The following is a 15,920-nucleotide window of genomic DNA, read 5'->3' on the forward strand; positions in this document are numbered from 1 at the left end:
AAGGAGGTCATTAGGCCCATTATGTGTCACTAGCTCACTAAATGAGCACCAATCCCAAATGAGTGCCAATCTCCTGCTTTTTCTACACACTTGCACATTATTTTTATTCAAAAACAACCATCCAATGTAATCTTGAATACCTCAATTGAATATGCCTCCATCCCACTTCCAGACTCTGCATTCCACACCCTAACTGTGCGCTCTGTGAAAATGTTATTCCTCACTTTATCCTAATTTCTTTTGCAGATTGCAAATCTATGCTTTAAATCTATGCTCTCTTGTTCTTGTTCCTTTTACAAATGGGAGCACCTTCACCCAAACTATTCTGTCCAGCCTGCTTGAGATATTGAAAACCTCTATCAGATCTCCACTTAGCCTTCTCCTCTCTGAGAACAGACCCAACAATGTCAAGCTAGTTTATAGTAATTTATTGTTGCTTGTATTTATGAAAATACAGTAAAATGTGTATAAGTCACCATAAGCTGGTGCCATTTTAATTATATTAATTGTAAAAAGAAATAATTCACAGAAAGTTAAGACAAATTTCATTTTTTTGTTCCGTCCCGAGCTTCTTGATTTCTTAAGTGGCTGTGAGGCACGTCCTTGCTCCACAACCTACGCTCATCACTGAAGTTCCTCATCCCTGACACCATCCTTGTAACCCACTTCTGTGCTCTCTTCCATGTGTTCATACCCTTCCTACAATGTGATATCCAGGATGGTATACAATATTCCAGTGTATTGTACATGTTCAGCATCACCTTCACACTCTGTATAACCGGAGGCACAAACTGTACACCTACAATGGTGAGATAGAACCCTTACAATGTGGAAGCAGGCCATTGACTGCACTCACTGACCCTCCAAAGAGCATCTCTCCCATACACAGCCTCCTACTCTATCACCCTGCATTTCCTATGGCTAACCCACCTAGCCTGCATATCCCTGGACACTACAGGCAATTTAGCATGGCCAATCTGCCTAACCTGAACATCTTTGGATGGTGGGAGGATACCAGAGCACCCATAGGAAGCCTACACAGACATGGGCAGTATGTGTCTGGCAAACTCCACACAGACAGTTGCCCGAGGCTGGAAATCAAACCTGGGTCCCTAGTGCTGTGAGGCAGCAGTGCTAACCACTGAGTTACTGTGCTGCTTTCAAGATGGTACAGCCTAAAGCACAGCACCACAAATCTTCACGTGTGCTCCATTGAGTATCTGTCAGAATGCTCCCATACTGGAAGCCCAGCAGTTCGCTCTAGCCTATTTCGTGTGACAACACCACCTTCATCACATGTATCCTGTCCGTATGAGCACTGGAGTCCAGAGCCATGCTGAGAAAGGGTAGCCCTGGAACCACCCTCTGGCCTATCGGGGTCATGAGGCTACTGGGTTTTGACCTGCTTCATGGTGTTATATATAGAAACAGACATGAAGAAAATGGAATTCCTTCTGTTTGTGGTACATCTCAGAGTCAACATGCACATCCTGAAAGTGATGGATTTGCAGCTAGTGGCTCTCGTTCTATCAGGAGGCCTGGCTACCACATGACAGCTAGTGTTTGTTTTGGTTGCCACTCTCTGGCAGGAGAGAATGAAATGTATGCAGCTCTCTTTCAGATTACTATCACTCACTCTGAGACAGGTATGGAACATTTGGAAAATTCCCAGCTTGGTGTATCTATCTCAGCAGAAACATCCCCAAAATAACTGGATATACATTCTGGGGTGGTATTATGGCAGTGCCATGGACTTGTGTCCATTAACCCCTGAAACAGTTGGGAGACTCCATGCTTTCTATGGATCTAGTTTTACTTCTACAATTCTTCTCTTGTCCCTGTATTTATTTTTGACAACTTTATCATCTTGTTCCATTAAAACAATCCATGTATCTGAGCTCCTACAGTCTCTCTGCGCATCTGTTTCTTGTTACTGCTGTTATGAAGGTAGTCCAATATGGCAGCCACTTGGCACAGGGAAGTTCCTTGAACCATAAATGAAATATAAGTTGTTGTCCAAAGACACCAAAGTGCTGAGCAGTTTGTTTTTATGTTAAACAGCTGTCAGAGCGATGTACAAGGAGTTGGAAGTGAGGCAGTGGTGTTTATAGAGGGGATCAAACAAAATGGCTTTGAGCTTCTCAGCATCTAATTAAGGAAAATGATTGTTCATTCAGTGCTGGACACACAGTCTTGCAATTTAGCAAAAGTGCAGGAATTGAGAGATAGTGGCAAGGTGCTGCTGTGTCATCATCTGGGTATAGGTTACTGTAGAATCTGCCTTTCTCATTGGAATGTAGCTTAAATGTCTAGCATTGCTTACCGTCCTTTTAAAAACAATTTTCTCAGTCTACTTTGCCTTCGTACCTCTATGAGGAATCTTTATTTAACTTGAAAGGACTTGTTCCGTTACAACAAAATCAAACACCAGAAATATAATTTACCATACAGGCTGACCTCTATTTTAGCAAGTTTACGAAATAACCCTACCAAATTGAGTATAGAGAAATGGCAATGTACAGTGGCAATTGTAGGGCTGTTCTTACCATTAGTTCTACGTAGGGATGACAAGAAATTGGCTGCCTAAAACACAGAGTGTAATTTTATGCTTTTCTCTGAAGCAGGGTCCTGACCCAAAACATCAACTTTCCTGGTCCTCTAATGCTGCCTGGCATGTTGTGTTCCTCCAGCTCCACACCGTGTTACCTCTGACTCCACCATCGGCAGTTCTTACTCTCTCTCTGCATAATTTAATGTCATACACTCTGTTCAGGCATCATAAACCATCTAAAAATCCAAAGAGGGACACCACTGTGTTGTCGCTGCCCCCCTGCATCAATCTGCATTTTCAATCTTCACCCTTGACTTTACTAATTGGAGCTGCCAAGTTTTCCACACAGCTGTTTTTCTATTTGTTTTAGCTCTCTACTCTGTGTTAGCTTGTCATATAACAGCAGTGCACAAATGCTGGAAGCCGAGCCTGGAGGTCTGGAAATGCTGCGAGCACTCATGACAAAAACAAAAACAGAAATTGCTGGAAAAGCTCAGCAGGTCTGGCAGCATCTGTGGAGAGAAATCAGAGTTTAATGTTTCAGGTCAACCCTGTTTTCGTAGCTAGAAAAACATTGGATTTTATGCAGAAGATAAAGTAGGGGGAGGGGTTAAGGTGTAAACAGTAGGAGGAGTTAGAGCCCAAAGAGAGAGGACAATTGGACACACAAAGGAATGGTTAACAGTCTAGGAGAATGAATGACTTTTAATGGGAACTGTTAATGGGGACTGTTTGTGGCTAACAATGTGCTTTGTGTAATAGCAGACCATGTGATGGCAAGGCCTGGTGTGTGGTAGTTGGGGTAAGGACATGGGAGAAGGTGCCTCACACTCTAAAACTGTTGTACTCGATATTCAGTCCAGAAGGCTGTAGAGTTCCCAAGTGGAAGACAAGGTGCTGATCTTTCAGCTTGCACTGTGCTTTTCTGGAACACTGCAGCAATCCCGAGGCAGAGGCAGAAGATCAGAAAGCTTTTTCTTTCACTTGTGTCCTTGAGTTGTGTTGATTTTAATGTCTCTTTTTGCCATTTGCCAGCATTTGGCCCACATTCCCTCTAAACATTTCCTATTCATGTACCCATCACCCTTGATTAAGAATAGATGGGTTGCAGTGTGTTGCTGGCTGTCCACAGGAAATTTCAGATGTGACTGGTAGATCGACTTAACTTTTGTGGTGTGATTACTAAATGTGAAATGTTTTCCTGAAACATGCTATTGTACACATTTAATCTCTAAATCATAAATGCAACATACATAAGCAAGCAGTTGAAAGGTAACTGGAGCGAGAGCTACAATGTCTACAAAAATGCAAGTTTCACTGCAAGGGTCGAATACAGTGGTCTTTCCAACTATTTTTGCAATGTAAAACCTAAAGTGTTTCCTTATAATGGGAAACGAGGTGCATGCTCAGTGTTTTCTTGTGCCATGATATAGAAAACGTTTTTTTATACAAGATGGCAATGAATTCCACAATCTACATCAAACTCTAATATTTTTTGAATGGTATCTTAAATGCTAGGTCACCAGCTGACATTCTGAATAGTCTAAGGAGTTGTAATGAATGACTTGGCCTGGTGGTTGAGTAAGCACATCTTCCATTATTTAATGCTTGGAATACATTAAAATAAATGTTGTGTATTTGTTACACATTTGGTGAAGATTGTGTTGTGATCATGTGTGGTGATATTTCGTTCTTTCTCTATTTCCAGTCCATTCGCTGCACACTGGTGAACTGTAACTGTGAGTGCTTTCAAGCCGGGAAGATTAACATTCGTCAGTGTGACCACTGTAAACATGGATGGGTGGTACATGGTAAGGACAACTGGAGATATTGACAATGACATGCCAAGGCAATCTTGGGGACCCAATTGAACAGGTTCCCATAGACTCCATATTTGCAGAAGCAGGCCATTCAGCCCATTGAGTCCACACCGAAGAGCATCCCACCCAGTCCCAAACCCCTACCCTGTAACCCTGCATTTTCCATGTCTAACCCACCTAGCCTGCACATCATGGGCAATTTAGCACAGCCAATCTACCCAACCTGCACATCCTTAGACTGTGGGAGGAAACTGGAGCACCTGGAGGAAACTCTCGCAGACACAGAGAGAATGCGCAAACTCCACACTGACAGTCACCTGAGGGTGGAATCGCACCAGTGCTCCTGGTGCTGTGAGGCAGCAGTGCTGACCACTGAGGCACCGTGCCACCCATCCTGTTGACAATTCTTCGATGTTTTGCATTGTAATGTCCTGGAGGATTGCTAGAATGACACATGTTCTTGTTAAAATGTTTTAGACACCCCAATTTCCGTCGTCCTTCTTCCATCCCTTCGCAGCACCAACCTAGTGCATTATTGCTTTGGGCCCACTTTAATAGACTTTAATTAATCAACTTGGAGTTGGAGTCCAGGTTTTGACTGTCACTTCCCTATGTATATTTTCCCAAGCTGGGACAGAGAAACCACAGATACAAGAAGGTGGCAATGGTAGTAGACCAGAAATAATGAACATAGAAGCAACAAGGTTATGTTGAAATTATATTCGTCATTACTAAAATGACTGTTTCAGTATTGCATATAGTATGGGCACTTCATTAAAGGAAGAACTTTAGAAGAATGAAAATGAAATGCTTCACTGAATAATACCAGGTATGTAAGGTTATAAGTACTAAAGCGTGCTGGAATTTTTTTCAGTGAAGTTAAAGAAGTGAAAGAATTTCAAAATTGAGAGAGGTAAACATATAGAACTATACAGCACATGAATGTTGTGCCAAACATGATGCCAAGTGAAACTAATCCCTTCTGCCTGCCCTTGGTCCATATCTGTACATTCCTTGCTTATTTATGTGCTTATCTAAAATGCCCTTTTCATATCTGTCTCCACCACCATCACTGGCAGTGCTTTCCAGACTCCTGCAACTGTCTGTGTAAAAAACCTGCCTCTCACATCTTCCTTGAACTTTCCCACTCTCACCCTAAATGCATGCCCCCTAGCATTAGCCATTTTAGCTCTGGGGAAAAAGATTCTGACTTGCTACCCTATCTATGCATCTCATAATTTTGTAGACATCTATCAAATTTCCTTCAGGTTCTGCCACTCCAGAAAAAACAATCCGAGTTTTTCTAAGAAAACAAAGTGTGAAGCTGGATGAGCACAGCAGGCCAAGCAGCATCTTAGGAGCGCAAAAGCTGACGTTTCGGGCCTAGACCCTTCATCAGAGAGGGCCTCTCTCTGATGAAGGGTCTAGGCCCAAAACATCAGCTTTTGTGTTCCTAAGATGCTGCTTGGCCTGCTGTGTTCATCCAGCTTCATACTTTGTTATCTTGGATTCTCCAGCATCTGCAGTTCCCATTATCTGAGTTTTTCTATCCTTTCCTTAAAGCTCATACCCTCTAATGCAGTTTCTGAAGAAGGGTCTAGGCCTGAAACATCAGCTTTCCTGCTCCTCTGATGCTGCCTGGCCTGCTGTGTTCATCCAGCTCTACACCTTGTTATCTCAACATCCTGGCAAACCTGTTTTGCACCCTCTCCTAAGCCCCCACATCCTTCCTGCAATGTGGCAACCAGAATTGAAAGCTGTACTCTAGATGTGACGTTAAAAGATTGGAACAAAAACAAAGTTCCTGGAAAAGCTCAGCAGGTCAGGCAGCATCTGTAGAGGAGAAAACAGAGTAAACATTTCGGGTCTGGCCACCCTTCCTCAAACCTCTGAGGAAGACCCTTCTGAGGAAGGGTCACCAGACCCGAAACGTTAACTCTGTTTTCTCCTTCACTGATGCTGCCAGACCTGCTGAGCTTTTCCAGCAACTTTGTTTTAGTTCCTGATTTGCAACATCCACAGTTCTTTTGGTTTTCAAAAGGTTGGGCTTGATTTTCAATCGGAGCAGAAAGGAGAAGTGGGAATAATAATTCCAGGTCCTCACCCCATGCAGGGCACTTTAGATCCTTTAATGTGCCACCAAATAAAATCCAAGGCCAATGTGCGGTTTCCAATATCTTACACTCCAGTACTAAAAAGATTGATATCCCACCGGCCCAAGTGAAGACTGTGGCACTAGGGGCATGCAAGTTAATATTCACTTTTTAAAGAAAATCGTCCAGAGAACGGTCAGCAGGCTGTGCTCTGGTGGCTTTTGTGGCCCCTATGGGGTGCAGGGAGGGATGGCAGTGTAAAAGTGATTAGGGTGTTCTGGGTTATTCTTCTGATCCTTTATGCCACCGCGCCTCTCCTCCTCACCCCCACCACCCCACAAACCCCCAAGCCCCCCACCCCCAACCTTGTGCTCATCAGATTCACTCGGACAGGCCCCTGGTCAATGGTGACTGCCCACCTTGCCTGTCTGGAAACTCAGATCGCTGGCTTCCTGCAATGGAGGTGGGGCAGAGTCTGCATCCTGGCAGTGGACCAGCACAGAGTGTGGTGCTGCCAGTTTGTGTGCCTGCCCACCTCTGATCCAAACTCTGACCCATTTAAAATCCGTGGGCTTTGGACAGGATTTTATGCTTACAAATGGGGACTGTAGGTATCTGGGCATGTATAAAGTTTGGCATGGTGACATTGAGTCATTGTGCCAACATGCTGGGCTTCTCATGATACAGTTGGCAGGAGGCTGGTATCATGCCCGCCATAGCACAATTGACTTGGGCAGATGGGTGTGAGTGGACAGTCTGCTTTCACTATATGAGGTTATAAAAAAAGGTTGCCCTTCCATTCCTGTGTACATGAGGGGAAACTCCACATAAGATGATGGCTTCCCTTTTGATAGCTTTCCATTTGACCTTAAAAACCTTCCTCAGGTACCTGGCCCCTTTCTGCCCTAAATGTTCAGAACTTAACCTTAGTCCAGAATCCATCGCTCTACTTGTTGGAGCCTCCTTGCACTCCCAGCAGTGTCCACCACTGGGCTGTAGGCTTGCTGGGTCAGAGGGTAGGACTTCCTCCCACTTCTTGGCTGAAGATGCATTCCCTGCTTACTTTAGCCACAAACAGTCTCTTGTTGCTGTGGGGAGAGATAATAGGAACTGCAGGTGCTGGAGAATGTGAGATAACAAGGTGTACGGCTGGATGGACACAGCAGACTAAACAGCATCTTAGGAGCAGGAAAACTGACGTTTTGGGCCTTGACCCTTCATCAGAAATGGTTCAGTATCTGAGAAATGGTTTCTGATGAAGGGTCTAGGCCCGAAACGTCAGTTTTCCTGCTCCTAAGATGCTGCTTGGCCTGCTGTGTTCATTCAGCTGGATACCTTGTTATCTTGTTGCTGTGGGATGACCCTTTCTGTCAGCCCATTGTTGCTGACTGGCATCTGTAAGGACAACAAACAATCCCCATCTCACATGATTCACCGTCACGTTATTACTGATTCACAAATCTGTAAAAAGATAACACAAATTTGGAATTACTATTGGAAGAATGGTTAAGGAATTTGAGTATTGAACATGGACAAAAGAGCTGAATTCCAGAGGTGGGGTGAGAGTAACAGGCCTCGATATCAAGGCTACAAGTGTGGCATCAAGGAGCCCTAGCAAAACTAGAATCAGTGGGTATCAAGGGGCAAATTCTGCTGTGGTTGGAGTCATACCTGACACATAGGAAGATGGTTGTGTTGTTGGGGTTCAATCATCTCAGCCCCAGGGCATCTCTGCAGGAGTTCCTTAGGGTAGTGTTCTGGGCCCAACCATCTTTAGCTGCTTCATCAATGACCTTCCCTCCATCATAAGGTCAGAAGTGGGGATGTTCACTGATGACTGCACAATGTTCAGCACCATTTGTGACTCCTCAGATACTGAAGCAGTCTGTGTCCAAATGCAACAAGTTCTGGACAACATTCAGGCTTGGGCTGACAAGTGGCAAGTGACATTCACACCACACAAATGCCAGGCTATGACCATCATCAATAAGAGACAATTTAACCACCGCCCCTTGACATGCAATAGTGTTACCATCACTGAATATCTCACCAACAACACCCTGGGAGTCATCATTGATCAGAAACTAAATTGGACTCAGCACATAAATGCAGTGGCTACAAAAGCACAACAGAAGTTTGGAATATTGTGAGTGACTCACCTCCTGACTCCTCGAAGCCTGTCCATCACCTACAAGGCACAAGTCAGGGATGTGATGGAGTACTCTCTACTTGCCTGGTTGAGTGCAGCCCCAACAAGACTCAAGAAGCTTGACACCATCCAGGACAAAGCAGCCTGTTTGATTGGCCCCATATCCACAAGCATCCACTCCCTCCACCATTGACACTCAGTAGCAGCAGTGTGTACTATCTACAAGATGCACCGCAGAAATTCACTAAAGATCCTCAGACAGCACCTTCCAAACTCACAACCACTTCCATCTACAAGGACAAGGGCAGCAGATACATGGGAACATCACCACCTTCAAGTTCCCCTCCAATCCACTCACCATCCTGATTTGGAAATATGTCACCATTCCTTCACTGTCACTGGGTCAACATCCTAGAATTCCCACCCTAATGGCATTGTGAGTCAACCCACAGCGGGTGGACTGCAGTGGGTCAAGAAGGCAGCTCACCCCCACCTTCTCAAGGGCAACTAGGGGTGGCCAATAAATGCTGGCCAGCCAGCAATGCCCACATCCCACACAATGAATAAATAAAAAACAGCTTAGACAGAGAAGCTCGAACGCTTTCGAACAAATAACTATTGAAGTGCACATGATAACATTGCACGGATGGGACTTGGGAAAGAGAATGAAATAAGGCTGTTTGGAAAAGGCAAGGAAATGGAGTTGGACTGGAATTCGATTAAAAGCGTGGGATCTGATTACTTTGGATGCCCCCCTCTATTGGTCTAAACTTTATGATTACTGTACAGAAAATTAAATTGTCAACTGGCATCAGAAAACATTTACGTGAAAGCTTAACACAGGAGAAAAATTACGTACAGATGCTAGATTCCAGAAACAGTAAGAGCTGGACCAATGTGAACAGACAATGTTGCATTTTTAAACAAAAATGGGAAAAAAGCACAATTGAGGTGAACGAAAAGCTCAGGGCTGCAGAATTTAGAAAGAAACGTGTAAGCAAAGACCCATGTAAAAATGGATCTGTCAGTGTCTCGTGCAAATTAATAACTCCTTACTTAGCTTTAGTTTCCCAAATAGCGTTCCCATCCTCCAATTAACAGGGTTCAATATAAAGTCACATCTTTCATAATGTGGCAGATCATTTGCAGTATAACATAAACAATATTTTAGTGCAGTGAGCAGGACCACTGTTTGTGTTTGAGTGAAAAGAGAATGCCTTCTGATATTTGAGGTCAACTCAATTATACAGCCAGTGTTCCCGAAGGTTTGTATGTGTATCCTTTGATTTGAGGCCTTAACAGATATTTAATGATCAATATGAATGTTATCATCAGGTATGGGATAGAGGGGGAAAGTAATGGCCTAGTGGCAGTATCATGTGACTGTTAATCCAGATAATGCCTGGGGTCCCAGGTTTAAACCTCTCCATGGCAGAAGGTGAATTTAATAAAAGACTGGCGTTGAGTTTAATGATATTAATTGTCAGGGGAAAATCCATCTAATTCTCTAATGTCCTTTAAGGAAGGAAACTGCCATCCTTACCTGGTCTGGCCTACGTGTGACTCCAGACCCACAGCAATGTAGATGACTCTTAATGCCCTCTGGGTAATTAGAGATGGGCAGAAATGCTGGCCTACCCATTCTGCAAAATTTTGTTTTAAATCCTAAGAGCTTTGTTCAAGGAGATGGTGATTTCCTGATAACATCTAAGAAAGTAAACGTGAAAGTCCAAAATTTACTTATTTCAAATGCAGCACAGGATGTGATGCCACAGTTTGTCATAAAACTATTTGACGTCTATCATTTAAAGGTCAACATAAATATAAATCAACTCACTTTGAAAACATTGCAGATTCTAAATGGAAGGTACACTGTAGAACTAATTTTTTTTCTCCTACCTTATACGCAGTGTGTGGCCCCTCAAGGAAAGGTTTTGTCTAATTATGTGATATTTTGATTTAAATTTCAATCCGTAGTTCAAGCAATTAATAATTTAAATCATCAGTATATTTCCTGTAATCCTTCAGGAGTTTCAGAACTTGACAAGCTATGGTTCATTTTATAAATGATCCAGGCTGCCTGATTCCTTCTGAGACCGTAACATTTTATGTCAATATGGTATCATGTTTATACATTGCTTTATAGAGGAAAGCAAGTCCTATTGAGAAGTTATCACTTTTGGCCTTCATATTGATCACTATTTTCAGAGAGAGTACAGCAAGTCACATTAACATTGACAAATCAAGTGGCTTATCTTTTGCTTTTAGTGTGGTGGATTTGAATAACTTCACAGTACACTCAACTCCTGGCAGAAGTCTGGAATATTCAGTTTAAGTGGCTTAATCATGAATTCAGTAGCCTGCATGGAAATTCAATCTCTGAAAATCTGCCTGAAAGTGAAGATTTTATATTTCTTTCAAGAGGGACACTTTATTTTTAATATGTTTCAGCAAGTAAACTGCATAATAGAAATATTATTGACAATGAAGGTGAGGCTATTAAAAGCCTTTCTAAAAGCAAGCCATAATCCTGATAGAGTATTGTGTTCAACATATTGAATTGATTGAATTGCTTATTATCACATACATTCAATATAACATACAGTGAAAATTGTCCGCGTGTAGGTGTCACTCTCATTAACTTAAAATAAAATTTAAAAATAAAGATATATTGAAAGCTGTTTTCTAAAATAAAGCATGATAAGGTTTTCTGGATGGCATATTTCAAAGTCTCAAAAGATTGATACTTTTTTGATTCTTTTCATAGTATACCAATTTGTGGTTTTCTTCCTACAGCCCTAGACAAACTGCAAGTGAATCATCTTTATCAACAGAGTCAGGTGGAGATTGTCCAGTCTAACGTTGTGTTTGACATTAGTAGCCTAATGCTGTATGGTACCCAGGCTATTCCCATCCGCCTCAAAATCCTGCTTGATCGTCTGTTTAGTGTTCTCAAGCAAGAGGAAGTACTCCAGATCTTACATTCTCTGGGATGGACCCTTCAGGACTACATTCGTGGCTACATTCTGCAGGTAACCCAGCATTAAAAATTTCAGCGCATTGGGCCCATTTCAGGTGTTTCTTTAGTCAAGTCAAACTTCACATTTAAACACTTGGGAATGTAACAGAACTACTTCCCACTTGCGATTCAGCAGACGGTTGGAATTTTCTCATTGAAATAAGGTGGCAAATGGGAGGACAAATTCTCCACAAAACAGAAACAGAAATTGCTGGAGAAACCTGGCAGGTTTGGTAGCATCTGTGGAGAGACAAAAAAGTGACCTTCTTCAAAACTTAAGAAATTGTCCCAACTCCTTCACCCTATATAATTACACTTTAATGTGTAATACAGCTACTAACATGAATCCTTTCCTATTGGCAACAAATTAATACAGATGCTGAAACCTGTACTGAAAACAACAAACGCTGGACATCACAGCAGGCCAGACATCATCAATGGACGGAGACCAAGCTAACATTTCAAGTCCAGATGACTGTTCATCAGCTCTCTGACCTGCTGTGATAGTATCATTTCCTCATTACATCAACAAGTTCTTTAATTATTTAATGAAGGATCAATTAAGAGAAAGAGATTAACATCTTGACAAGCTATGATTTATTTTGTAGACTCTGTAGGTTACCTGTCTCCTTCCTATTTCGCAATTTTCTATGTCAATAACATGTTGCATTTAAATACTGCTTTACACAAAAAAAACCTCTTATTCAGGAGGTGGTAATTTTAGCATTTTTTTCATTCTGACGTTTGAAGTTGTATTTATACAGAATATTATTGTGGTAGTGCATCTATTTCAGATCCTATTGGTTGACAACAATGTGGCTGCCCTTTGGGTAATTAGGGTTGACGTGACCCCCACATCCCATGAATGAATTTTAAAAAGGCATTAGTTTCAAAATGTTTTTTTTTCCACCAAATTTCTGCACAAATATTTACATATCCCTGAGCATAAAGAACCAGCACAATTCGTAGGCAGAGATAACAAGGTGTGGAGCTGGATGAACACAGCCGGCCAAGCAGCATCAGAGGAGCAGGAAGGCTGACGTTTCAGGCACAGACCCAATTAGGAAACATTTTAGATCTTTATCATTAGCTTGTTTTAAATTTCAAAAATATACGTTATTCGTAAAAAAATCTGTTTGTATATATACATTGTCACAGGCATTTTGGTTTTGTTCAGTGGCATATCAAGAAATCAAAAACATTGGAGTTTAACTCTATCCCAACAAACCAAAGGCATCTCTTACACATACAAGTCTATATTTACATGCATTGAGTTGTTAAGAGGGTCTGATAACTGAACGGACCCTCATTTACCTTCAGCAGAAAGACCTCAGTCAGTGTTTCAGAGACAGTAGAAACTGCAGATGCTGGAGAATCTGAGATAACAAGTTGTAGAGCTGGATGAACGCAACAGGCCAAGCAGCATCAGAGGAGCAGGAAAGCTGACGTTTCGGACCTAGACTCTTCTTCAGAAAACTTTTCTGAAGAAGGGTCTAGGCCTGAAACGTCAGCTTTCCTGCTCCTCTGATGCGGCTTGGCCTGCTGTGTTCATCCAGCTCTACACCTCGTTATCTCAGAACTCAGACAGTGGTCTTTCCCCACTGCTCCTTGGTGGCAGCTGCCCCAAGCTTTAGTGCGTCCCTCAGCATGTTGTCCTGGACCTTGAAATGTACCAGTCTGCAACATATAGTTGAAGTCAATTCCTTGTTTTGGAATACCAACAAGGTTCAGGCAGACCAAAGAGTATCTTTCACCGGGTTTATGGTCCTCCAGGTGCAGTCAGTGTTTGTCTTGGTGTGCATCCCGAGGAACAGACCATAGAGCACAGAGTCCTGCATCACAGAGCTGCTTGGGGCGAACCTTCAAACAAACCATTGCAACTTTCTCCAGACTGCCTTTGTAAAGGCACATTCCAGCAGGAGATGTAAGTTTCAACATCCCGCAGCTGCTTTGCAGGCAGCGTGGAGTGGCTCAGATGGATCGAGCGTACATGAAGAACCTCGGGAGTAGTGCCCTTCTCACGACCAGCCAAGCACTACCCCTTCCTTACAGAGCTGAATTTGAGTGTGCTTACTTGGTACAGTTTTACTGAGTCAGTTGGAACTGGGTCTATTACAAGCATTTTAATGAAAGCATTCTTTCACAATGTATGAGTTACCTCATTTTAAATATGTGAAAATGACTTCAAAAAAACTATCCCAAACCTTTTGCTAGTGATATTAGTGCAGGGAATTCAGTTTCTCAGTAAATTGAAACAAACATATTCAACACTAATAACATCCTTGAGTTCCATTGGCCAGAAACCAAACTGGACCCACCGTATAAATACTATAGCTACAAGAGCAGGTCAGAGGCTAGGAATCCTAACATGAGTCACTCACCTCCTGACGCCCCAAAGCCTATCCACCATCTACAAGGCACAAGTCAGGACTATGTTGGAATACTCCCCACTTTCCTGGATGAGTGCAGCTCCACTGACAGTCAAACCTTGACACCATCCAAGTCAAAGTAGCCCATTTGATAGGCACCTTGTCCATAAACATCCACTTCCTCCACCACCAATGCTCAGGAGCAGCAGTGTGTATCATTTACAAAATGCGCTGCAAAAATTCACCAAGGCTCACAACCACTTCCATCTGGAAGGACAAGGACAGCAGGTACATGAGAACACCATGACTTGCCACCCTGACGTGGAAATTTATCACAATCCCTATAGTATCACTGGGTCAAAATCCTGGAACTCACTGTCTAATGGATGTCTCTACACCAAATGGACTGCCACAGCTCAAGAAGACATCTCCCCAATTCCTATTCAAAGACAATTAGGGAGGAGCAACAATGCTGTCCTAGCCAGTGGCACTCACATCCAACTAATTTTTCAAAAAGCAGTTTTTACAACACATCTGAGTCTTTGTGACCAAACAAGAACAGCTTAATTTTAAAACCCCACAAGCTACACAATTCTGATACAATTATAGGAAGGCTGTGTTTATGATCAATGACGCTGCCAGGTGGAGCACTGAAGATGCATATAAAAAGTTAGAGCATTGCTTTTAAACCCACACTCATAGTGAGCTAACAATGAACAAATATGATCATTAGAGCTGGAGAATATGGATACATTTTATCTGAATGGTTCTTGGGAGAAATTCTAATGTAAACAGTTTTTAGCTTTTTTCAAATCATGACTTTCTCTTTGCAATCTGATTGTACAAAACATTTTTAAAACACAAACATGTAATCCAAGTTCGGTGGAATAATGTACTTGAAGTTCCGATGACACACAAAGGCACTTGAGTCGCAGTTAATACTGGAAAGTTATTGCATATTTGATTTGAATGAACTTCTGACTAACAATGTCCATTTTCAATCCAAAACATTTTGCTTGAAGAGATAGTAAAACTTTTGCCACAGGGAAACATAACATTTAATTGAATGCTGGATTTGAATGAGCCAGCAATTATTCCAAAAATTGCAACTTTAGATACTTTCATATTCTGTGGCATGACGTCATCGGTCCGACTATATATTCGTGGATAAAGCAGTGGACATAATTAATATTGCCACCGTTTCCACTGCCTTGGGAGTACAGACACTAATTTTTGGAAACTCTTGGTGATTATTGACCTGAGCGTGCTTATGGTGCCTTTTTTTTAATTCAAACTACCATAAAATGTCACTGAAAACTCAAGATAGGTTGGGTCTAATTTGCATAATCTCTGCTCAATCATTTGGATTAGTTTGACCAAGTTTGATCAAGTAGAACTGGAAATAAAGACTCAGACCAATGAGCAATATTTGCTGCAGACCTACACTCAACAGGAATTTAAACAGTAAAAGTGGAAGTCCTTGGCCTTGACTCTAGTGATTACACACTTATTTTTCTTTCTTCTGTTTTTATGGGTAATGAAAAATTCCATTTGTTAATTACATTGACATTTGTAATGTCTAATTCAAACCAGTAGCTGAAAGTTGGTCGACTTTGGAACTTCTGCTCAGGTTAAGTGCTGAGCGTGCCCGACATGTCAATTTACTTGCAAACAAGTCAGTTGGATTGAATTAAATTAAATTACTGCCTTTTCGGACTGCATAACAGATGCTGTGCAAAGGGAAATTAATGCATTTCACACAAAACGTGCAATATCAGTCCACTCCGTTACATGGTCATACTAAACATTTTGCAAGAGTTCACAAATTCCTTACGATTAGCAATGAAAAGAGAATTCTAATTTATCAGGGCCGCAAAGTATGGTGTTTCTCTTGCAGTTCTATGAATTTAAAAGTCTGA

At 42.0% G+C, this 15,920-nt stretch overlaps 1 protein-coding gene across 3 annotated transcripts in view; it reads left to right on the plus strand.

Moving 5' to 3' along the window:
• The window catches only part of bnc1 (basonuclin zinc finger protein 1), a 112,712-nt gene that overhangs the window by 57,048 nt on the left and 39,744 nt on the right, over window positions 1-15,920 (plus strand). For all 3 annotated transcript variants that reach the window (XM_059639272.1, XM_048562893.2, XM_048562895.2), the window contains 2 exons: window positions 4,260-4,362; window positions 11,410-11,645. In XM_059639272.1, the coding sequence (XP_059495255.1) occupies window positions 4,260-4,362; window positions 11,410-11,645 (339 nt within the window). The remainder of the gene's footprint in view (window positions 1-4,259; window positions 4,363-11,409; window positions 11,646-15,920) is intronic.

Source organism: Stegostoma tigrinum, chromosome 33 (assembly GCF_030684315.1).
Source record: "Stegostoma tigrinum isolate sSteTig4 chromosome 33, sSteTig4.hap1, whole genome shotgun sequence".
In the NCBI taxonomy this organism is placed as follows: domain Eukaryota; kingdom Metazoa; phylum Chordata; class Chondrichthyes; order Orectolobiformes; family Stegostomatidae; genus Stegostoma; species Stegostoma tigrinum.